General features: G+C 54.6%; 2 protein-coding genes across 2 annotated transcripts; one reads left to right on the top strand and one right to left on the bottom strand.

Annotated features, from left to right (window-relative positions):
- Window positions 1–1,737: 1,737 nt before the first annotated feature.
- LOC113480162 lies at window positions 1,738–18,333 on the bottom strand. Its single transcript, XM_026848783.1, has 6 exons — window positions 18,291–18,333; window positions 6,406–6,735; window positions 6,028–6,297; window positions 5,780–5,839; window positions 4,702–4,753; window positions 1,738–3,577 (listed from the first exon to the last, which is right to left on the bottom strand). The coding sequence occupies exons 1-6, from the start codon at window positions 18,331–18,333 to the stop codon at window positions 3,574–3,576; spliced, it is 759 nt and encodes a 252-aa protein (XP_026704584.1). The 3' UTR covers window positions 1,738–3,573.
- Window positions 18,334–21,404: 3,071 nt separating this feature from the next.
- Window positions 21,405–24,118, top strand: LOC113480163 (tumor necrosis factor ligand superfamily member 10-like). The gene is made up of 5 exons (XM_026848784.1): window positions 21,405–21,505; window positions 21,663–21,834; window positions 22,136–22,172; window positions 22,675–22,782; window positions 23,053–24,118. Exons 1-5 carry the CDS (start codon window positions 21,405–21,407, stop codon window positions 23,493–23,495), a joined length of 861 nt encoding a protein of 286 aa, XP_026704585.1. The 3' UTR covers window positions 23,496–24,118.
- The last annotated feature ends 504 nt before the right edge of the window (window positions 24,119–24,622 follow it).

Here is a 24,622-nt window from a genome sequence, read left to right on the forward strand (position 1 = left end):
AAGCCTGGGCACTGCCAGCCTGGGGACCAGGAGCATCCTTGAGGAGCACAGCTGGCACACATGAAGTGCAGCTGGGTACCTGAGAACCTGAAACAGCCTGAGATGCCCTCGAGAACCACAAAAACAAGAAACAGCAACAACAAACTTACCATGTGGAAAGGGGAAAAATAGCCAAAAAAAGGTGGGAAACAGTCTGGGAAAGAAGCAATTGGCAAAATATATTGGCTGCTTCAGCTGGAGGGAGAGAAACAGCCTGGTAAAACAAAAATTGGTCTGAGAAAAATAGAAAGTAACATTATCTATGGGTTGTTCCAGGTGAAACAGAAACATCTGCTCCAAACAGTGGTGTCCTACGCCCCCTCATGTTGCTATGGTATAAAACTCATTTTTTACCTAAAATGGAGCTTCTCCCTGCAAGAATTTCTCCACATGAGTCAGGACTGGCACCAGGGGATGCCGGCCTGACTCTGGCTTTCCTGACATGGATCATCCACACAGGGAGGCTTTGTTCATCATCAACTGGCCTCACTCCTGGGACCAGTTTAATAAACACTATACTGGTAACATTTCAAATAATCCATATTCATATCAGGAATTAAACACAGATACACATACTTCTAATATTGATATGCAGATATGTAGATATGCAGGTACACAGTGGTAATTTCTACATTAGCTTGAAATATACATATACTTGCTTTTCTAAGAGTAATTTTATTGTAACTTGAAATATATACTTGCTTTACCAATAGTGATTTGTTTGCTTGGCAAACTTGAGCATGCCAAAATGCTTCTGCTGATTGGGACAGGTGCTTGGTCGTATTTTGTCTACCCTGCTACGGCAAAATGATTGAATTTCAGTCTTTTGCTAACAGCTTTGCTAATTAGGTGTAGGGTGCATTAAGTTGCCAACACTTCCCAGGGAGGGCAAAGAGACAGACAAGGGAGGAAGGAAATGAAGGCACATGAAGGAGGGCACAGAGGACATGGATGCTGGCAACATGTCTTCCACAGGTATATCCCAGCGCATCTGTCATGTTCCAATATACAAACACAGGGACCTATTTACTCAGGGAACATTAAACATTGCATATACTCTCTATCTTTCCCAAAGGCTATTTTTCCCCACCAGATTTAGCTGTTGCACTACACAAAGGTATTTCCTACAGTCTAGAGAAATTTTTTCTGACTACAAACACAGCTGCTATGGATAAACCTGCATGCAAAGGCCACCAGATAAACCTCAAAGCTAAACCTCCCCTGAAAAGCATCCACAGTGTGAAGCCCAGAGGCCTCTCTGACCCTGTATCACTTGGGTGGCATCTTCTCACAAGTCCAGCTACCCCTGGGACTTCAGGCTGTGCCAGGGCGGCTGCTTGCCAGGTCTTGATGACTCAGGGAACTGACACAGGTTAAAAATACCCTCACCCGGCTTTGGAGCAAAGTTGTTGTGTTGGTTTTAATCCCAGATCAGTCCTCCAAATTGCAACTGCTGCAGGAGTTGGGCTGCCCAGGTGAGGGAGGAGACAGGGGTGCAGGGGCTCTGCAGCAGTAGCAGATGACCTCCCTGAGCACAGCGGCTCTTCCCACAGACCTGGACATCAGGGGTAAATCCAGTATCTCCACGGTCTGTCACCAGCTGCAACCCCCCACTGAAGCCTGAAGCCTGCATGGGTCTGACAGTGGGGAGCACATCCCTCTGCAACCACAGGCTTTAGATACTCCCAAGGAGTTATTTCCCACCATTGAAGATCACAACAATATCAACTGGGATAACACACGCAATTTTATTAGTAGCAACACATACTAAAACAACACAAGGTCTCCAAAATGATTTACAGACAACTCTCTGAAAAGTTTAGAGAACTATCTTTTGTAAAACGTGGCTTCATTTGTTTTATACCTGCAAGTGCAACAAGGAATCTGCAATGCAGCTTAAAACAGAGGTTGAAATCTAGTTTACTCGACCCAAACTGCTTGGTTTCCTTTAATGCTTTAATTGCAACATGAAATGCCAGGCTGAGAGATGGCCCTTGGCTGCCAGTTCCTTTATATCCCAGTTATCTCCCCAGGACAGAGCCATGCTGCACTGTCTGCCAGAGCAGAGGCGTAAGAGAGCTCAGCTACTGCTCACGCCATGGGCTACGATTTGAGCCTCTCCTGGATGCACTTCTATTCTCCAGTAACTCCAAGGAGAGGGAAACCCACTGCTCCCTGGCCAAGAAAGCCCTTTGCTGCAGAAGCAGGTCTACAGGCAAGACCCAAGCAACAGAAACATCCACCCATACTGCTCACCATGTGCTGACCATGGCTCGAAGCAAGAGGAGGTCCCCAAGACACCAGCTGCTCTGGGAAAGAAATGACCACCCAATACCTAGATGAGGGTACCTGAAACACCTGCCCCCACAGCGGTGCTGGGGACCAGCTCAGACAGGGTGCTGGACCTGGGGTTGTCCCCATCAGAATGAAAGAGGGGTACAAATGCCCCCATCTAACCATCAGCAAGGCACTTTGTGAGGTCCAGCACTCCTGGGAGAGCATCCTGTTTTCTCCAGGGTGAAGATGCCAGTTATGCTACCAGGCTAAATAATTTTGGCTACAAGAAGGAATAATGACCCCTTCACAAGCAAAGCCCAGGAGAGCTTTGCAGAAGCAGCATGGGGAAGGGAGGCGACAGGACTAAGGGCCTGGAATTAGGGCTGCCCTGGCCATAGCAAACCAGTCCAAGTCTACCATCACCTTCAGGAGGGGCAAAAGGGAAGGACAAGCTTGCATCGGCACTCATACGACACAGATGGCTAGTGCTTGGAAGAGGAGGGGACGTCCCCAGATCTCACCAAAGCCCAAGGCTGGAGGACAGAGGAGTGGGCTCAGGAGCATCCCTACATCTCCCATGCAAGGCTGCGTCACTGTTCTAACATAACCAGGACTTCTTTGGGGTTTCCTTTCTAAAATAAAACTACTTTACGGCTCCTACATTCCCTGCCACCTTCTACTGACTCCACTCATCTCCTGGACTCCCCAGTGCACACAACAGCAAAATCCTGCCCTTCTTCCTCCCTCTGAGGACCAAACTGAGTAGAATGCCCACAGTCTCAGCCCCTGAGCTGCCCTGGCAATTCCCAGGCACAGCAGCACACCCGGAGGCCGCAGTGAGGGGCTCAAGCCCTGGGGAGGCAGGGGCTGGCACCGCAGCACCCCCCAGCAGCCACCACTGGGGATGGCAGCTCTTTCCAGAGCCGTCAGCCCATCTGCAAGCACTGACTCCCCACGGTCTCTGGAGGAAGCCAGGAGAGGTAAGGAGGTCTGGAGCACAGCAGCAGGGCCACTAGGTGTGGCCATGCCCACCTCTCCCCCAGGGATGTGCAAGGGCCCTGGGGAAAAGCAGGATGACGTAGAAATAGTCCAAGACAGTGTTTTACAAAAAAAATATTTGTTGGGTTCAACAGCTTGAGCAATTCAGAGGTGACCCCAGAAGAGGCTGGGACAGCATCAGACATCCAGTGCTCCCCAGGCAGAATCCACCACCACCACCATCAGGGAAGGCAGCAAGGCCGCAGCCACTCAAGCTCTCTACCTGCAAGGAGAAAAGAGGTCTCCATCTAAGCCATCTCCTCGGTGTGGACCCTCCATCTGCCACCCACCCAGACCCCCTCGGAGGCCTCAGGCAGCTGCAGGGTGTCACATGCTGGCGGTGGCAGTGCTAAGGAGGTCTGGACTTGTGCTCTACTCCAAATTTCAGGACCGATCTCAGCCAATTTATCTCTGGGAGGAGTTATCTGGGACCTGGCTGCACAAAACAACCAAGAGCTCTCTTATTTTCAACTGGCCACAACATGGGATGGAGTTTCGTATTCTTAGGGGATCACATCCTTGTCCTCACCCTCCAGAAAGCTTCAGTTCACAGCCTGAGTTCTCTGTGGTCACACAGAGTGAGCAAGCTCCGAGAAGATTTCGAGAATCACTCACTTCCCAGAAACCTCTAGAGCCCTTTGGAGAATTAAAAAAACCCACCCATTAAGAAGTACGTTTCAGAGTGGGTCTGCACATCCTCTGCATCTGCTGCACCCCAGAGGCTGCAACTTGTCTTATGCCAACCTGGAAAGCATTACTGGGAACCAGAGTTTGGCCCCATGTGAGCTACAGACGTGCTTTGGAAAAGCTGGGTGTTTCCCCTCCAGGCAAGCTTCTGCTCTCCCAAAAAACACAGCATGAGTTTTTGACTGCTTGTGCAATGGGAAGAATTGGGACAGGACGAGCACTTAATACACCAGTACACATGACTTCAGAAAATGTGTAATGGGAATTAAAAAGCCAGTGTAGAGGGAGAACAGGTGATGGAGCAAATGGATGATGGGCCAGCAGGAACTCCAAGTTCCCCGCTGCCAGTGAGCCTGCACTCCCCGGCTCCTGCTTTGACAGAGATAACCAGCGCTATCACACTTTGGGTGGGGGAATCAAGGATATTTCCAGAGCAAATCACAGTGGGGACTAAACAGCAGGGACAGCAAATCCCTTTGAGCCCCTGGAGAGGGGAGAGCAAGCCCTGGGCTGCCTCTTAAATCTGCAAGGAGACACTGGCAAAGGACCCCAAGCCCTCCCACTTGTCCAGCTTAGTTCCAAGCCAACAATAAATTTTGGCTTGTAGCTATGGCTGGAGGAGCAGGGACACCCCCAGGAGAGAGGCTGAAGGCTTCTTACCGACAGACATTGTGACATGGGCAGTCCCTTGTCCTGCACCAGACGAAGACACCTGGGGACAAACCAGTCATCATCTCCATGAAACACCCTGGACATGGTGCTTGGACAAAGCATGGCAACACTCAGCCAGGAAACCCGGAGCCAGGTGGGTATATAGGGTCCAGAGGAAACCACACCTGCCCATCTCCACACTGCCCCAGAGGCAGCGGATGCCTCAGCCCAGCCGATGGCCAGAGAGCAGAGCCAGCCACGGGCTCTGGCCATGTGCAAGCAGGTACAAGGGGAGTGTCACAGGGATGTCGAGCACAGGAGCACAGCAATGAGCTCTTCCAGCACCTACCCAGCGCCTGGAGGCTTTTCACAGGAAAAACCTGAAAACTTTGTGCAATAGCAAAACACAGATATAAATCACCTAGGGAGAACCTCCTGCTTCTATTTTAAACTGGCAGATCCTGTTCTCAGATCTGGACTTGGGTGTTTCTTTTTATTTTTTCCCCTCCAAGTTTGCAGTTGGCAATCTGAAAATTAAAATCCACACTTTGCCACAGACTGGAGATGGGCTGGAAAAAGTGTTCTCCAGCTCCAAAAAAGGAGGAAAAGCAAGACCACTGAGTAAGAGTTTCCCTTCTGTGGGCAGAAAACTGCAGCAGACCGAGGCATGAAGGGCTCAGTGCTCTTACCCCTAGAAGGGATGTGCAACATCCCCCAGTGATCATGGGACTTGGCGGGGGGGATGGGGCGGGGGACACAGATAAGGAAAGTAAAGTATAATCTCATGTCTGCTCTGGACACACGGAGCAGACATGAGCAGACACTCTGTCTGGGAGCAGGGAGGCAAGGGAAGGTGATGGAGGACAACACTGCCTCCTTGGACTGGTGATGCCCTGCTTGAAACAACATCAGGGATGAAGTCCCAGCCCCTGCCCATGGGATGCCTGGGTGGGAAACCCAGGTCCCCGCAAGGACATGCCACATCAGCCAGCACAGACCCTCTCACCCCATCCCTTCTCGCATGCAGCACCTGCCGTAGCACCCACCGCATGCAGCAGCCAGCCAAAAAGCCATGGTAAAGACTCACCTGCAAGCGAGCCAACAATAATACATGCCAGGATCATGGGCAACACCACGTTCGCAGCATCTGCAAAGGAGAGGATCCACAGTCTCTGCAGCCAGACTGAACTTAACCCCCTACCCACACCCTTCAAGCAAAAACCTCCCACCGGGCAGTTATGCTCGGCACAAGGACACAAAAGGACCAGGCGAGAAGATATCTGGGCCATTTCCCCTGTTTCTTTTCCCAGTCATCAGGAAGAAATCCCCACTTACTCTGGACATGGAGCAGGAAGGAGGTTTCATTCTGGCTGACTTCGTTGCGGACCACGCAAGCATAGTAGCCGCTGTCATTCATTGACGCTTTAACAATGCATAGGGTGGTGTTGTCAACAAACTGGATGTGGTCGCTTCCCAGCAGCAGCTCCCCATTTTTCTTCCACCAGTACAAGTCTGCCTTCCCGTCCAGGACATTGCAAACCAGTTTGGTGTTGCCTCCTGCCTTCACTGATGAATTGCCCACGATTTCTGGCTCGGACAGCGGTTCTGCGAGAGATGGAGCGACGGTCAGCATTCAAACCTGGAGCACCTCCCTCCGCAGCAATTCAAGCTCTCCATCTGCGGCAGAGGGTTTGCTATCATCTCACCACTCACCAACAACGCGCAGCTGGAACCAGTCCGTGGCGTCTGACTCGGACCTGAACCGGTACAGCCCGTCATCTTCCCGCTGCAGCACGATCTGCAGTGAGAAGTCCGTTTCATTGAACCTCGTGCGATTCTCGTAGGGGCGTGACGTGTTGGTGGGTCTATCAGGAGCAGAACTGACAATGACACCTTCCCACGGGCCAGTTTTGTATTCCCAGGCGACAACTTTGCTGGCCTTTAGTGGCGGTACCGTCAGAAGCACAGTGCAGCCCACAGCCGAGACAAGTCTCTCTGATGCCGGCCTGAGGTCAGCAGAATAGCATGGAGAAAGCGTGCGGGCTGAAAAAGAAATCCGATATTACTCTACAGCTACTGAGATTCCACTTTCTCCACCCGGGAGCTGGCTGCAGAAACCCTCCCCAGCTCAACCGCTCTGCAAACACCAGCTCTGGGGACTTACTTATTATTTCTGACTTCAAGCAGTGACTTGGAAAAGCAGGTCCTGCCAGTTGTGTGCAAGTTCCCTTCCTATCTCCTGCCCGAAAAAACGCAGGTTTTTGCCTTAGTCAGCTCGGGACAGCTTCAGCAGCTCGTACCTGGGGACCAGCCAACGGCTGCAGCGCCCACTCGGGGAGCCCTTTTCCTCCCTCCCACTCTCCCAGCGGCACAAACTCCCACGGGTGACTGAGCTAACCGCGCCCAGGCACTTTTCCATCTGATCACTCCAAGAAAACGCGCGAAGAGCTGAAAGCCCGCAAGCCCCTTCCCAATCTTCCTTGAAAATCTTCTGGCTGGGGAAAAAAATGGCTTAAGGAGAGCCCAAGTCTGGGACCTGCCTTGACTTATTGAAAAAGGAGTCAGGAAAAATGCCCGGGGAGGCGCTGCCCCGCTGCCACTCGCAAATCTTCCCGTGTCATCAAAATGCTGCAAACTTCACTTTAAAAAGTGTGTATATATATATATATATATGTATGTATGTATATATATATATACATAAATCAGTCAGGGCTATGTAGAAGGACAGGCCTCTGGCTTCTTTAACCTTGAATCACTGAATCATAAAATGAATCATAGAATGAATCACAGAATGGTTTGTGTTGGAAGGGACCTTAAAGATCATCTAGCTCCAACCCCCCTGCCATGGGCAGGGACACCTTCCACCAGCCCAGGTTGCTCCAAGCCCCGTCCAACCTGGCCTTGAACGCTGCCAGGGAGGGGGCAGCCACAGCTGCTCTGGGAAACCTGTGCCAGTGTCTCACCACCCTCACAGGGAAGAATTTCTTCCTAGTATGTAATCTAAATCTACCCTCTTTCAGTTTAAAACTGTTACCCCTCATCCTACCCCTACACCTCCCCATCTTTCCTGTAGCCCCTTTAAGTACTGGAAGGAAGCCCTGTAGACCACTAAAAAAAAATAAAACCCAAATGATAGAAATCCTCTCGGAGGGTGCTCTGCTCCCTCCATGGGTACCAGCCTGCACACTGGGAACAGTGAGTGGAGCGGGGCGGCGGGGAGGAGAGGAGTGGCCAGACCAGGGACCGGCCCCGGCATGGCCAGAGGAAAATCTCCAGGAAGCCCAAGGCGCAAGAGGGGAAACGCGGACACGTGTGTGCGGAGGCAGGGAGGCCTCGGAACCGTCCCACTAGAGGGAGCGAGAAGATCGGCTGTCAGCAGAGGTGAGCGGAAGGAGCCCAACCCAGAGAAAGAGCTGCAGGCAGAAACTGGCCCTTCATCCCCCACTGGAGCCTGGGATGCTCCTGGCAAGGGTGTGCATGTCTCAGGAGAGATCAGTCCCACCTTGTGATGCTGGGTCAGCAGGCATTAGGGCTCTACATCCCTCCCACGGAAGCTCGCCAGAGCGTAGCTTTATGGGGCTGGCCCCAGTCTTCCCCCCCCATCCATCCTTCTGCTGCCAAGCTAGCGAACTTCCACCAACAAAGCAGGCAGCAGCATTCCAGCCCTTTTTACAGGATTTCTAGTTGGTCCTGGCCCTTGCAAGGGACTGCTGGAGCAGTTAGAAGGAGGTTAGGTCCTACACAGAGTCCCTGTCTCTGTGCTGCCTAGATGGAAACAGCCCCTCTGCTCTCAGGCCACAGCGGGGGCTGGCTGCTCCCTCGGCAGGGCCAGGCACCGGCGGAGATCCCATGGCCAGCGGGGCAAGGGCATCACCAGCCAGGGCCCTGTCCTACTGTCCTCCAAGCAGGGTCAGCAGGTCAGACCCACAGATGCTGTCTAGATTCAATCACAAGTTCAGATCATTCGTCAAGTTGATGGTGAAAGGCAGGTCCAAGGTCAGGCCATGAAGTTACTCTGCAGGTCAAGATTTGGATCAGCAAGATCTGTGCCCAGGCTGGGGCAGGACTGTGGTGGAGCTGGAGGCAGGCACACCTAGAACAGAGTTCAGGTAGGGTCTGATGGCCCAAGGCAGAGCTTAAGTGGGCTCCTGGACCCATGGGCAAGGTGTTGGTGGAGACCCCAGGAAAAACTGGTCAGGGCCCTGACAGGAAAGGAGGAAGAAATGCCAAGGCAACCGAGATCTTCTGTCATGCCCCCATCCAGACCCTGTCACAGCTTCTCCTCTATCTTGTCTCCCTGGGGCATCACACTGTGGTAGCTGTTGGGGCACTGCTCCTCCCCTGCATCCCCGGGGTGTCCTTTGTCTCCTAACACTACATCCTTCATCCCAGCTCTTGTGCAAGGAGGAGACATCTCTAGCCATACCTGGGCAGCTAAAGACAATCAGGAAAATGTCCCTGGTCTTTTCCAGCAGCAGACCAGGGTGTGGGGAGCTCACACAGGCAACAGCAGTTGACTCTGTGCACCAAAGGCTGCAGTAGAAAGCAGCTCTACCGTTTCTCCCAGCCTTCCCCGAGGTCACACCAGGCTGCTGGCACTGCGCTGCTAAGCCTGAGCTCTGCAGGGAGGCCCCCAGCCCAGGGAGGTGATGGAAGACGTGTAGAGCCTCCAGGATGCAGAGCAGGACACAGGGCTTGGAGGGTCAGAGGAGAAGCTGTCTGGACAAAGCAGCACAAAGCTGGCCTGCAGGCCAAGATGCTGGCACACATTTCCCGTAGAATCAAGCAGCTCTACCTAGAAGCTCTCAGCTTCTTCCACGTAACTTGCTTTTCAACCCTCAGGGAGTCAATTTGTCTCACAAATGCAGCAGCAGGGAGCAAAGGAAGTCAGGCAGGAGGGAAGCCAGCATCAGGAAGCTGCCCTGTGCCTGCCAAGGAGCCCTCCCAGGCACCACAGCAGGGGCACCCCGTCATGCACAGCATCATGCGTCCCCAGCTCCAAACCAGGCAGAGAGGACAAAGCTGCTCAGTGCACAACTTTTGGGAGGTCTGGTTGTAGAGATCTTGAAGTTTGAAAGCTGAAAATGAGCCAGTCCCTGAGAAAAAGGTTTGGTGTAGCCTGGCCCAGCCCAGAGCCCCCAGACAGCAAGAGGGTGAAAGCAGCCAGGATTTCTGTCTCCTTTTCCCACTCCATGGAAACCAGGCTGCTCGCTGAACATCACAGAAACAGCCTTTCCCAGGCCTATATCTCTGAAATAAAAGGGACTGAGGGCATTTTGGTCACCACCCATGTACGCCCACCTAGCACACGGCTTGCCACCACCTTTGGCTAATGCCATGCAGAGCCTTGAAACAGGCACCTTTACATCCATTATTTCCTGCTCCATAAGACACCTTTATTTTCTGCAGAGGCGTGCATGGGTGTAATTCTGTGTGGTAGGATGCCATGGGCAGCAGCCGAAGGTGTCAGGACACGGAGGGGCTGCCAAATGCCTTCTGCTGGGCTGTCCCCAGGTCTCAGCACCAGCTGTGAGAGCAGGAGCAAAGGGAGCTTCCTTGAAGGACAACTAGGAAAGCGGGGCTGCGGAGGTGGGGGACAGGAGTCACAGCTGGCCAACATAGGCGGTTGATGCATCCGGACCCCAGCTGGGCTGGGCTCTGGCTGTCCTTTTTCCTCCTTTTTTTTTTTTTTATGCTCTGCTTTGCCAGGAGGTTGCAAAACCCAGGCGATGAGTCAAAACAACCCAGAGCTGCCTTTTACCCGCTGCACCCCAAGAGCAGCCAAGCATCTCGTCCCAGCTGACCAGCTCAGGAGTTGCAGGAGCAACTCTAGGACAGAGACATCTTCCTTTGGGGTGAGCCATTCTGTGTGAGAGGAGAAGCAGGGCCGAACTAGCCCAGATCCTGCTGGTTCATAGGAGGCCACAATCCCAGCAGCTCTCCATCACAGCTTTGGGGAGTGGGAGTTTCTGGTCAGCAAGGGCCAGCTTGTGCTCATCCAAGCCAACATGTCCTGTTCCATTCGGGGTGACCACCAACCCCTCAACCTGGCAACATGTGGGGCTGGAGGCTGCTTTAGCTTCACTGAGGACTGAGAGCAAGCAGAGGGGCCGAAACCTGCTGCTCCTCAGCACTGCATACCCAAAGCTAGGCGTACATCAACCCAGAATGAGCAAAGTTCACCCAGAAAGAGTGTTTCTACTAAGACAGAACCAGGCGGTGAGCACATGCTGACCCCGTGAGCTGCCTCAACAAGGGGAAGGGGCCTCTTGCAGCTCTGCGGGTAGTAAATGTATCTCAGCATCCTCACAAGGAGCTGGATAGTTCTGGAGAGGGGGAGGGAGGAAGGCATGAAAAAGCCCTGAGCCAGCAGGAAACCTGTGGTGGGAAGCTCTGAATCAGCTCCAACCACGGCTTTGCTGAAACCAGTCCCCTCTCCAGCCTCCGCATGCCTTGCACCGTTCTCCAAATTCCTGGGAATGAAGCAGAGGGTCTCTAACACCTCACAGAGCGAGAGCACACTAGTCTGTCCACATCAGTGTGTCTGTGTCTGCATATGCAGGAGGGCAGCGTCTTGGGAGCTCTTGAAGGTCAGGCTGAAGGTCTCTGCACAGGTCTGGCCAAGGGACTGGCTCAAACTGAGCAGCTTGAGGCAGACCCAGGTGAGTTTAGGGGAAAGGACAAGGCTGAAAAATCAAAGTCTCAATTTAAATAGATTGCTGGGACCATGGTTTGTAGACTACCACATGGCAGAAAAGGATGCTGTATATGGCCAGTGCTGTGGGGAAACTGAGGCAAGGAATTGGGCCAAACCATGTGCTTGGGTCATGTGGGAGGAAGGGCAGAAGGGGTGAGACAGGTAAGACTGGTCATAAAGCCTCAATCAACTCTTCCACAAGCCTTACTGTGAGCATTGGCATGGCCTGACCCAAACCAGCAGGCTCTGCTCACATTTGCAGACCCTCCAGAGCCACCCCTGAGCCAGGCTTGCATCGTCCTGCTCATCCCATTACTGGGGATCCCCTTCTGGAGGGATATTTTGGATGCAGCTGAGAAAGAAGAGTTTCTCTGAGTGTCTGTCAAGAACAGATTCCTCCCATCATGTAAACTTTCAGGGTTGTTGGGGGTGATTTTTCTGCTGGTTCAATTGTGGTATCAGGCAGATTGGAACTGCTGAACCCAGGGAGAAACTGGTCGTCCAGTTACTGCAGCAGCAGTTACTGTGACATCAGCACTTAGACTGTCAGACAGCACTTGAGGGGTGCTGAGTCATGCTGTCTGGGTGCTGAGTCATGTCTGCTTGTGTTGCCCCATTCTCATCCTGCTGGCACATCCTTATCTCCAAGCCAGACTGCCAGGGGGGACCCCACAGCAGGACTGACCAGCACCATGTGCCCCCACACTCCTCACCTCAAGGTCCCCCCAGGGAGGGTGAAGGGGCACCACAAGCCCTGGGCTGAAATACTTCAGTTCCTTCATTCTGAACTGAGGCTTTATTTCTTCCAAAAGTGGCAGACACATTGGTCTTTCACCCAGACTGGCACCTCCACAACATTCCCTGTGACCCCCTCTGACCTCCTGCAATGCATGTGCCTGCATCCTGCCCACGGGCCGTGTCTCCCTGGCCTGCCCATCATGAGACAACAGCCACCTTGCCAGAGGAAAACCCCAATGCGTCCTCCTGCCCCACTGCTCCCCCTTCAGACCCAGCAGACCCTTCTCCTGACGCATCACCCTCTGCAGCAGCCCAGCTACTTGATGGCTCTTTGGAGGACCAAGTGTACCTCCCAGCAGACCATCCTACAGCAGATAGGTCCTTCCACATCCCCACAGGTTAAATGTGCTGTAAAATCACTGTTATTCTGCAGGGGGAAGGGCATAAAAGACCTGGCTTTAATCATCCTTCTTTGCTCCAGGCAGCAGCAGGGCTGCCACAGCCATCTCCAGGGGGTTTCTGCCCATGCTTGATGCAGAGATGGTGACTTTCTGCTCAGAAACATGTGGCAAGGGGTAATACTGACTCTTAAAAAGCTTAAAACTGGCTGCAGGAGGTGGGAGCAGCATCCCAACACCAGGCATTTTGCTGTTGGCATCCATCCCTTTGCACTCCGGGCCTCCCAACACCCCTCTCATTCCCAAACAAATTCCAATGACACACTTTGGTTTCCACAGACAGGGAGAGGCACTGGTGACCTGGCATGGCCCCAGCTGGAAAATCACCCCAGTAAGACCTGCACCAAGGCCAGTACTCAGCTGTGCTGCACCAAGCCACTTGATCACTACGTCTCCCAGGAGTGTCTCCTCTGTGGTGGCCTTGTAGAAGTGCCCCAGCCAACAAGAAGGGTGCCCACCCTGCTCCATCCCATTCTGGTCCCCATACATTCACCTCCAGTTCAGATTTTCAAAGACTCTTCCCCAAGACCCTCTATTGGCATCTCCGCCAGAGGTGCTGGCTGATGGTGATGAGGACCCAGTGCTACCACTGCAGCTGGATACTCCAAAGCACCGTACAGGTGGGTGAGGAGAGGTCCCATCACACATTGACTATAGAGCCTCGCCCACTTCACAGACAAACATACGCCACAGCACTGTGTCAGTGGCCAGAATCCACACTGTGCTGGCACCAGCTCCCTGTTCTCCACCCACGGGTCAAAGCATCACCCAGGAAATGTGGTATCACCCTCAGAGGGGGTGAGCTGGCCCTCCCATCTACCGCCTTTCTACATAATAAGGGCTCTGGGAGCCCTCCTGCTATTTAAGTCTTTTCTCATCTTTCAACTGCTTCCAAACCAGCCTTTCCTCCCTCTGACCAACCAGTCAGGGCACTTCACTGCAGCAGAGCATTTTCAGCATTTTCCAGGATGAACAAGGACATTGTCCAGCCTGGACATCTTCCTGCCAGTCATCTCAAGCTTGGGAGACCATGCAGGAAGCGAGGCCTTCTGAGAGCCTATGCTGGTCAGGGGAAACTGAGGCACAGAGGCGCAGGAGGCCAAGGCACATCATTGGCATCCCCTGTTTCCCAGGTTTCTGCGACAGCTACAAGGTGCAATGTTGAGCTGCCCCACAGATGAGGTGAACTGCCCTGGCTTTGCTGGGCATGGATCAGAGCCGGCCAAGGGAGCAGGGTCGGTCCCTGCCACCCCAGCACAGGGAATGGCAAGGCCATGCCAGCCCAAAGGGAAGAACTGAGCCCTGCACAGAGGTCCCAGTGGGTTCTCCAGGTGGTCAGGGCAGAGCTTGGTCAGGAAGCTGAGCTGATCCAGTGCCTCAGCTGGAAACACTGACCTTCCCATTAAGTCTTCGAAGTATGGTGTGATGGGGAAGAGGTTTTTCCCCCAGAAAAAAATCCCAGCACCGGAATTGATCAAATCGAAAGACAAATGTTTGAGAGAGCATACCAGGGAGGTTAGCAAAGGCGTTCCTGAGCTGCACGCAATGATTTCACCTCCCGGGGGGCTGCTGTTTCCTGGCTGAAGATCATGTAGCCAACACATGTTAAAAATCATCAGCTGCGGGAGCAAAAGACACCAGGCTGTGGCTTGTCTTAAAGAAACAGCCTCAGGAAGCCGACACCAAGCACTGGAACTCTGCTCCCAAAGATGCAAACCAGGAAGGAATGCCCTGTCGCTAACCCAGACTAAGAGAGGGTCCAGTCTAGGCTAACCCAACAGATCCTGCACGCACTATCATCCCCGTAAAACATGGGAATGTAACATGACTAAATGGCACATTCAACCATCCTGTCTGAAGCAAAGCTGAAGCGAATCCAAGGGACAGACTGGAAAATCCCAGACACACAAATCACACCCCCATCCAGGTACTCTCTGCCTGGTTTCCCCCACCTGAGCACCCTGCTGACAACATTGGCAAGACCCCAGCAAAACACCTTCTCCCACTCTCCTGCACTTGCTCTGCACCACTGAGTGCTGAGGAAACAAATTTCCAGGATCAGCTGACCTGGCTCTCCTAGTGCACAGACCAGGAAACATTAAAAGTGAAAAACAACTCCTCAGCCAATATCAGGAGTCATTTTTTTATCTGGCTCCCACCCAATTTTCTTTGCATAGTTCCAGCTCTGGTCTTGCCCTCACTCACAGGCTTGACTGCTCTGCAAACCTCCTCTCTCCAAGACATGGAGAGCAGTCCCAAGCTACCAACTTCTTGTAGCTCCAGGCTTCCCTCTGCTCATCAGCAGAGCCATGGGCACCCTTGCCCCATCCAGCAGAGCAGCACATGGCCCAGGATCTCAACACATGGATGAGTGGTACCCGGGTTGCTTCTGCACATACATCCACACCACAAATTGCAAATACATTTCGCTCTTCAAGCTCACCTCCACCAAAAGCAGGAGCAGGAGCTTGGCCATCTCTGCCTCTTTTCCACCCAGCCTGGCTGGCTGCTCTGACAGGCAAACACTGCCCCTGGCATGGGGGCTCCCTGCGAGCCCCCACTGCATGCAGCCCTCCAATACCAGAAGCAGGCAGAATTGCTGCCTGAGACCAGAGCAAGGTTCTGCAAGTAGTTTGTGCTACAGATGTGCCTTTTCTAGCTCCTCCCCTCCATCTGTCTCTGAAGGTCCTGAGCCTTTTTAAATGAGAAGATCAGGAGAGTTAATTTTTCATTGGATTTTTAAAAAATGAATAGTCATCTCTCTACTAACTCCGTGCCCTTCCCCAGCTGCAATGGAGGCATCTCACCTGAGGCAACAGCTACTTGCCAGGGCAGGGACTGCACTGACACTAGTGCTGAGCAGAGCAGCACCTGCCTCTCACAGGCTCTGGGTCATGCACCGAGGCAGGCAGAGAGGTGGAAAAAGCCACTCATGGACTTTGCAGATGCTTTTGGGTAGAAGAACCCCTTGTCTCAGGAACATCCTGTGTGTCTGACACAGCACAGAGGTGGAAGGGGCAGCGTTTTTCCCATGCAGGTCCCTGCAAGATAAGTCACCAGGAGTTCAGAATCACCTTCCTGCAGAAAGAGTGAAGGACAGCAAAGGGTGGTAGAGATGAAGAGCAGGGACTAAGACCAACAAGCAGTCCAAGGTGAAAGGCTCTGGCCAGGACCACTGGTAATAAATCAGTCCTCAGCCCTTCAGCATCCCACTTCACATCTCTTGTCTGCAGCGGGTCCCACCTCCTTCACCCTGCTCCTGCAGATTCGCTCTGACCAGGCTCCAGTGCAGGTCAACAGGAGGTGGGGAGCAGGGGGAGAAGCAGCCCCCAGACAGCGCCGGTGATGCCTTTCTGCTAAAAGAGTAAAAGGAAAAAACTTTTTCCTACCCAGAAATGGCAAGGAAACCACCAGCCTTCACACACATTCTCCCCCATCCTCTCCCTTTGCACATCACAGTCCACTGGAGACACTCATGCAGCGAGAAAGTGATTACATCAGTGATCTAAAGACATTTGTATGGAGCTTGCATTATTCAAGTCTTGGCGAAATCTTTTACAAAAGCAATAAAAGCAGATAAGGTGACTAGTTATCCACTTTCCCATGTTTGGGAGGTCATGATAGCCAGTCACACAGCTCCTCTGCCTGCTCCTAGGAGCCCGACATGCCTGGCGGGTGCTGCAGGGACTGCTACACATTTGTGCACACCTAAGGATAAAATTGGGCTTAGGGATACCACAGTGCTGAGATTAAGTGTCCCCACATTTACCTCATGGCAAAGCAAGCATGCGTGGAGGGGGCTTGTGGAGGAGACCCACTCGAAACTGCTCCTGGGGTATGTGTGATGCCAACCCAGCCAGGCTGCAGTGAAGGGTCCAGAGAGCAAGGGTCTGGAGGAAGGACACATGCACAGATGTCAGCCTGAGGAGCAAGGCGAGAGCTGATACTGATGTCATCCAGGCAGCCATCACCCCCAAAACAAGTGTCTGCTCTAGGAGAAATGTGGGGCAGGGAGGGCATGATGCGAGGCTGGGCAGGGGCTCCCCTGCATCGCTGCTGCAGCACTGCTGGCCCTTTCTAGATGACTCTTCCTACACAAAAGCCACCTTCAACCTCCAGTTGCTCTGTCTGGGTGCTCAGCATCCCCATGCTAGGGTTCAGCACCTGCAAGATGGGTGTGAGCCGCTGCAGAGACAACACCCACTGCCAGGAACAGCCACCAGCACAGGCCAGGGACACCCATGGGCCACCAAGGGTGGCTGCTGCCACAACCAGATAGAGCCTGGAGTGACCAGGAAAGGAGAAAGGAGAGGGACCAGGGGTCACTCCCGGTGCATGGGGACAACTCTCCTTCACAGGCAGGATTGCTCTAAATCAGGCAGAAGAAAAGGCAGGACCTGCTTGAGCCTTTGCCATTCTCTGCCCCATGCATGACCATCTCGGACAACAGGGCCACCCTCTCACCTCCCCACACCCCGAGTGGTGGCTGCATTTGGGGATGGGCAGGGAGACCTGCTCTCAGCCCCATCTCCTGTGGGGGGAACCTCAAACAGCCTCACCATTCTCCTTCTAACCCACAGGAGGGTGGGCAGTCCTGTGGGGGTAATGGCACTGTGCGTAAGGTGGGACAAGAGAGCACAAGCAAAAAAGCAGAACTGGAAAGATGCTTCAGAGGATTTTCTTCAATCTCCTGCCCTGGCAGCTAAGGGAAAGGACAATTCCTGTTCCCCCACCCAACCCCGAGGCAATTAGGGAGCTGAGAGGGAGTTGCTGCTTTCACCCAGCCCCACAAATCATTAAAAAGAGAAGCTAAACCTGCTCCTTCCCTTTTAATTAGGTGGTACCTGCGAATAGCTGCCTTCTCCTGCATCCCCCGGTGTCCGCTGGGGCTCCCTGCAGGAAACAGGGCTGCACGAAGTTAGAGGGAGGCAAGAGGATTCGGTGGAAGAGACAGTGCTGTTCCTGGCAGGCAGGATATGAAGTGGGACAAGTTTCTTTTTTAAAGGGAAAAAAAAAAAAAAAAAAAAGCAGCCCTTCATTGTATGAGAGCACTGGAGAAATGAGCCACTTGTGAGCTACCTCTTCCTACCAGGTCTCCCCGCTCCCCAAGCTGGGGGGTCCTTAGATGACACATGCTCTGCAAAACCCAGACCAGAAAGTCCAGGCTTAAGGACCAAAACCTGAACTGATGTTATTACTGAAATATCACAGACAGTTTTAAGTTCCTTGAGGATCAAAGCTCAGCCTGGCAGGGCTTTTGTTCCCAGTTCTCACTGAGGGTGAGCAGCACTAGCTGGGGATCCCTGTGGCACACAGGGAGGTTAGCCCTGGTTAACTCTGAGCAGCTCTGGCTTCATGGCCACATCGCTGTGGCACGTCCCTGTGAATAGCTGTGGCTGCGGCACTGGTCTGTGTCCCAGCCTAGGGGACAGGGGTGGGCCACAGGGCAACTACCTCCATCGTGGGTCTCACCTGGGCCCAGAATCTCAGTCAGGTCCTTGTTTTGCCATCTATCCTAAATTTCCCCCTTAAACCGCTTGGGGCTGCCAGAGCCGTCTGTGGGTTTGGGCTGAGGCCAGCCCACGTTTCCCACACCCCATCCTTGGAGAGGAGGGAGCGGTTCTGAGAGCACCGAAGTGCCTGTGTGTTTTATCAACATCTCACTTCCATTTCAGAGGTAAAAGCACTAAAAGCCACAGACTCACCTGACCACAGAGTGGCTATTGCAGCCATCAGGATAACAGCCATTTCTCCAGTCTTACTGTTTGCTTTCCAAACAACTCAACGTTTGTACTTCAGAGCGACAGGGAACGCTACCCACCCGCAGGACAGAGCGCTGGGGCTCGGTGGCCGAAGGCCAGCATGCACAGGGGACAGCTTGCCCTGCTCCCAGCCTCCTAGCCCAGGGTGGGCTCCCACCGCTGGGCACTGGGCACGCTGCCTCTCCGGGCAAGGCCCAGGAGCAACTGACCCCCTTTCTGCAAACTTTTACCTGTCTGAGCTTCCCGGGGTGGCCAGCTGAGCCCTGCCAGACCTGCTGGCCCAGTGCCCACCCCCCCCGGGACGTGTGGCCCCATCATCTACATCCCCCCAGCCCTAAGACCTTGTGTTACACGCCAGGCGGGATTGGGGGCGTGTGTGTGTCTGGCTGCTGGGAGCTGGGTGTCCCCAACCCCGCGGGCACCCCACCAGCGCTCACGCTGCCCTGTGCCGGCAGCCTGAGGTGTCCCTTCGGGGACGCTGTCCCGAGGGTCCACGCCGGGAGGGGGGCCCTGCCCTGGGGTCCCGTCAGAGTGTACAGCTCCAGGAGGGGATGGGGGGAGCTGCCCGAGGCTCCGGGCCCCATTCATTCACCCCTGGATCCTACTTCACCCCCCCTTCAACCCCTCCATTTGCCCCCTGCACCCCCCAACAACCAGATCCTCCTCATCCCCTTTGTGAGATGCTGGAAGTGACCTGGCTAGGAAAGCCCCCCCATACCATCAGCTCTCCGGTGCTTGCACACCAAATAGCCGTGCCAAAAACTGTTCCCAAACTAGGACGTGACAGGCCTGATCCTGCCAACAGACTCCCCCCTAGCAGCTGATTCAGGTCCACAGCAACTCCTGAGCAGCAGACATGGGTCAAGGAGGGAAAAACACCAGAGAGATCTTTGCTGTGGGGAGAGGGAAATTCAGGCCTGCCGGGCAGCTCCACGGCTGGTACCCATCAGCTATCAAGAAAAGGGTCCCGCAGTGCCAAGCATTGCACAAAACCACAACAGAGACAGGGAAAAAAGGAAAAAGCTCTGCCCATGGATGCAGGAGGAACCATCTGGTGCCCTGTGGAGCATCCTTTGGAGCAGACTCCAGCCCTCGTTTTGGGCTTTGTTTCCATCCCTGGATCCCATGTGGCACCCACTGTGAGGGATTTACATGAAAGGCACTGGAGAGAAGAGGGGAATGTGGGTAGACAGAGCCACAGGGAAGGGCTGAAGGGAAGAGAAAGCCACTTAAATTGACCTCTTTGGGCTAATTGCAGAGGCTAGTCACCGAATCCCTGCATGGGACCTGTGGTGCGGATAGTCAGAGCTCAGCATCAGGGGACACTAAATCACTTGGCACGGCCTGCCTGCCCTCACCCCCTCATGCAGGGGACTCCCTGTGCCTCCAGTTTTACAGAACTTTGCCCTTTTTTCCTTAATTTAAACACTCAGCACAAGGTCCCCAGGAGGGGGGAAGGCAGGCAGAGGGGTTACCCTGTGAGGAGAGGGGTGCTGGCGGTACATGCAGCCTATCACAGCAAGCTTTAATCGAGGCAATTAGTGAGATCAGTCGGTGCCAGGCAGTTGTTAGGACCCAGAGGGAGGAGGCACATGGTTGCAGTCCCTGTGCCACTGGTGAGAATGTGCCACCACCTTACTTGGACTGGTTGGAGGAGGGCTGACCCCAGTTAGGCAGGCACATGCTGCTATTAGTGCTCCTGGACAACGAGTGCTCCTGGATGCACGGAGGAGGTGCACACGCTGGCCCTGCCCGAGCTCATGTTGGGGGAGTTACCTGTGAACAGCTCTGTCACTTGTGGGTTTACTGCCTTGGCAGGCACCGTGCATCCATCCACCCACTCTGGCAGGCAGGTCTTTGCAAAATTGCAGCCCGCCTGGCTAAACTCAGCCTGGGGAGGATACTACTAGGGCTGTGCTCGCCTTTTTCCACCCACCACATCAGTCCCTCTGAGCTTGCCACTGCAGCCCATCTGCCAGCCGCTGGCAGGGACAGATGGTTGGCCCAATAGTGCAAAGAAAAATCTCCTCCCAACCCTTTTTATCTGACCTCATGCAGTCTTTCTGCTGACACGAGAGGCTGTGTGGATCCCAGACATGAGCGCATCCTGAGTGAGTACCCAAAACTGCACTGAGGGAGGTGGGCACGCAGGAGCCTGGTGGGGGCTCGGAGCAAGCCGGGCTGTGGGGGAAGTGCAGGGTGCTGGAGGTGGCCAAGCCCGAGGACTCTTGGGTTCTGTCCTGGGATCTGGGAATGACCCAGGTGATAAAGGTAGGATGACCAAGGTGCCAGTGTTCATGCCCAGCTCCTGGCACACTGATTTCAGGTCAGCTGTCTCCTCAGTGCCTCAGTTTCTCCACGCCCTAGACAGCAGCACGGTGTGGTGAGACCCTGTAGCCAGCCGTGCCTGTCCCCCACTGCGATGCTACAGCCCAAGCTGAGCTGGGTCAGGCCCAGGACAGCCTGGGAAGGTGCAGCTTGCCGTGCAGCAGCCCACGTCACATGGCGGGAAGGCTTCCCAGCCCAAACCACAAGCCAGCACAGGCTAGAAAGTGTCTGAGATCGGCCTGGGCTGACGCAGCGCTGTGAGTGCTTGGGGTCCCGTCTCCAGCCAGCACGGCTCTGCAGCTGGAAGGGCAGAGCTGCGTGAGAGCTTGTTTTGCAACCCCAGCTTAGCTCAGCAGCGGGAAAGCCCAGGCTGCCTGGGCACGTCCAGCCTGCAGCTGCAGCTCTTCCCTCTGGGCACCACCAAACAGAGCCAAACCTCGCAGGGCAATCACTTCCCTGGGAGCTGTGAACATCTAGTTCAAAGCTAAGGCTGGGTTTTACTGTTTGAGAAGCCTCATTCCCCCAGGGCAGGAGAGGAAGAGGTGAAAGGGATGGAGAATAGGAAGTCTGAGTTCCTTCCCTTTACCTGGTGCTCTGCAGCTTGCGAGAGTCCTGGAGTCTCTCCTCCTCCACACTCGGCGCTGGAACTCAACAAAAGGGGCTGTCATGTTTCCTGAAGAGCTAGGGACAGGCAAGACTCGCTTCCACCAAGGATCATAGGAGGACAAGATGAGATTTAACCTGTCCAATTCACAAAACCAGATTTTTGACAGAACTTTGGATCTACCCAGCCTCCTGCCACCCAACTCCTTCCCAGCCCAGGAAACACAGTGGGTGCTTGCATCCTGGTGGGACCACCCTGTCCCACCACCAGCTCTGGGATCTGAGCAGCTAAGGGTTACTGCCCACCCCACAATGTGGCCATGCACACACCTTGCTGGGCATCCCTGCTCCTCCCTCCAGCCAAGTCTGCCCAGTTTGACGCAGAGACGTCCGGGTGTTTCTGTTGCAGCTCAAAGCCCAGGTGCCGGGTAGTGTGGAGGAGCTGCGGTGCCTGCAGGTTATCAATCAGCAGCAGGAGGGCTCCAGCCTGGAGGAGCTGATCAGCAACCAGTCCTGCCTCAAGCTGGCCAACACCATCAAAGCCTACGTGGCCACGGTGAGCCCAGACCCAGCAGTTTTGGGGACAGGGGGATGATGGCACAACTGATGGGGGAGCTCCTGTCTGCCTCCCTGCCTCAGTTTCCCCATCAACCTCTCCAGAGGGGTGGCCATGGGCAATTGCAAGGATGGTTTAAGAGGGGGGTGGAGAAGTGGGGCTGGATACCAGGTCCTCTGCAGCAAGCCATAGCATGAAAGACAAGGTCATGAAGGCTTGGAAGAGAGGAAAGGAGCTGGGGCACGGGGAACACCTGCTTCACCTTTAACTGTGGGACTGTTTCTCTTCTCTGATGGTCCAGGTAACAGAGAACGTTGTCCGCAGGAGCGCAGTGAAGGGTGAGTCCCTCCTGGCCCAGCACCGGTGCTGCAAAGCATCAGCGACCTCTTTGCTGGGGCCAGGTTTCAGCTGGACCCGTGGTCCCCGTGCGCAGGGCTCAGTGTGTGGCTGGAGTTGCCAGCGAGGCTGGGGGGAGCTCGCTCGCTCGCAGGATAAACTCTGCTGGCCACAGTGCCGCGAGCTTAGGCAGGAGAGGGAAGAGCAAGGACTGTCCCAATGGGCGGGTGAAGGGCGTATGTCCCCAGGGAGAGGGTTGGCGGGACAGCCATGTATGTCTGTCTGGAGTCTGGGGAACCAGTGCCACAGCGGACAGCACAGAAATACTAGATAATGATTGACTAGGCATTTTCATCCCCAAATAACCTCCCTTGTCAATGGGTCAGTGGGGCATTTCCCTGCCCTGCTCATTCTGCTTGCTTAGTAAGGACCTGCTCTGCCAGCATGGGACTGGGGGTCCCCACACCCTCTGTCCTCTACAGCTGTGTGTCCCTTTCTTCACAGAGGCCCGACGGAGCTACTTCAACACCTCTGAGGGGCAGGCTCCTCCCAAAACACCTGGAAAACCCTCGGCACATCTCACTCTTCGCCCGCAGAGCCTGGCTCAGGATGGTGAGTTGGGGAGCCCTGCTGCACACCAGCGAGTCTCTGAGATGGGAACAGGGGAAAGATCTCACACAAAGGGCAGGGGACAAGGATGGCAGGAAGCATTTGGTGGCAGATGGGGAGATGTTCCTCTGGTCTAGTCCAAGACCACCTTCTCCACCCCTCCAAGCTGCATGGCTGTTGGAGAGAGTTAGAGCCACCCCTCCCTTTCTCCTGACCCTGACAGGTGCTCCCCAGAGCATCTCACTCCCCTTGGTGACCCTTCCTCCTCCCCAGGGAACTCCAAGCGCTTCGGGAACCTCTCCCAGTCCTGCCGCCACGCCATTGCCCGCTGGGAAGACAGCACCATCCATGCACACCTGCAGAACATCACCTACCGGGATGGCCGTCTGCGCGTCAACCAGGCGGGCAAGTACTACGTCTACTCCCAGATCTATTTCCGCTACCCCAGCGATGGGGCCAGCGCCCGAGTCTCTGTCCCCCAGCTCGTGCAGTGCATCAACTGGAAGACCTCCTACAGCCAGCCCATCCTCCTGCTCAAAGGAGTCGGCACCAAGTGCTGGGCGCCTGAAGCGGACTACGGGCTCCACGCTCTCTACCAGGGGGGACTGTTTGAGCTGAAGGCTGGCGATGAGCTCTTCGTCTCCGTCTCCTCCTTGGCCATTGACTACAACGATGCAGCAGCCAGCTACTTCGGGGCTTTCCGGCTTGACCTGTGACCAGCCACGTCTGCCTCCCACCTTCCCGCTGCTCCTGCCCATCAACTCTCCTCTGTGGCCCCAGGGCAGCAGCTATTCAAACTGGACAAGAGCCAAATGGCTGGGGGGGCCTCGCACACAGGGTCCTTCCCTGCGTGCGTTGTCCTTTGCAGTGAGGGACGAGCCAGAGGACGGCATGGGGGGTGCTTGGTTCCATACAGGGTCCAGCTGGGAAGAAGCCCATGAGCCAGGAAGGGTCTCTGAGGGCCTACAAGAGATATGCACAGGGTGGGACATCCCAGCCCTGGTGGCACGTCACCTCCCTGGCTCCCATCTGAGCAAGTGGAACAGGTAGCATCAAACAGGCTCCCTGCTGCAAGAGGGGCACCAGGGTCACATCTGCAACCACAAGACAAAGCGTCCCCGTGGCAAAATGAACCTCTGCAAGTCTGACCCCACATCTGGCAAGGGCAGACCTGGCCAGCCAGGCTGTGGGTGCTGGGGGACCCCAAGCTGGAGCGTGGTGAGTGTGTGTGCAGGGCTGGCACCCCCAGGGCAAAGTCCCAGGGGACAGCCTGCAGGTACAAGGCATGTCCAGCATCAGCTGCTAGGAAGGAGTGAAGGAGTTTCAGTTCTGGCTAATTAGAAACCTGGAGCGATGCCAGCAGTCACTTTGAGGGAAGGTCAAAGAACAGGACCATGAAGCTGGAGTAGTCACCAGCCCAAACAACCACACCCAGGCACATGGCAGAGAGGTGCCTTTTGCCCAAACCGAGCTGTGCAGGACCATCCAGCCCAGGAGTCTGCCATAACAACCCCCCTTTGCTTATGACCAAGCATCTCTGTCCTTGGAATTTTTGGTCCTCCCAGCCCAGATGGGCAGATGGGCCAGTGCAGCCAGGGCTAGCACAGCCACCTGCTCACTCACATCTTTAGCCCCAGCAATCGTTAACCTGCAGGATTTCAACTCGTGGGTGCACCCCGGTGGTAGCAGCACAGGACCCAGCATGAGTAAGACCAGCCCCTCGATGTTAAAGGCCATGTCAGATGCAAAAGGTGGGTTCAAGCAGGGCAGAGCGTGGTCAAGCTGGCTCGGCCTATGGACGCTGGGGTGGACGCAGCCCCCTTTTGTAATTACCTGTATACTC

The sequence above is a fragment of the Athene cunicularia genome, assembly GCF_003259725.1.
Source record: "Athene cunicularia isolate RWA chromosome 4 unlocalized genomic scaffold, athCun1 chr4_part3, whole genome shotgun sequence".
NCBI classification, from domain to species: domain Eukaryota; kingdom Metazoa; phylum Chordata; class Aves; order Strigiformes; family Strigidae; genus Athene; species Athene cunicularia.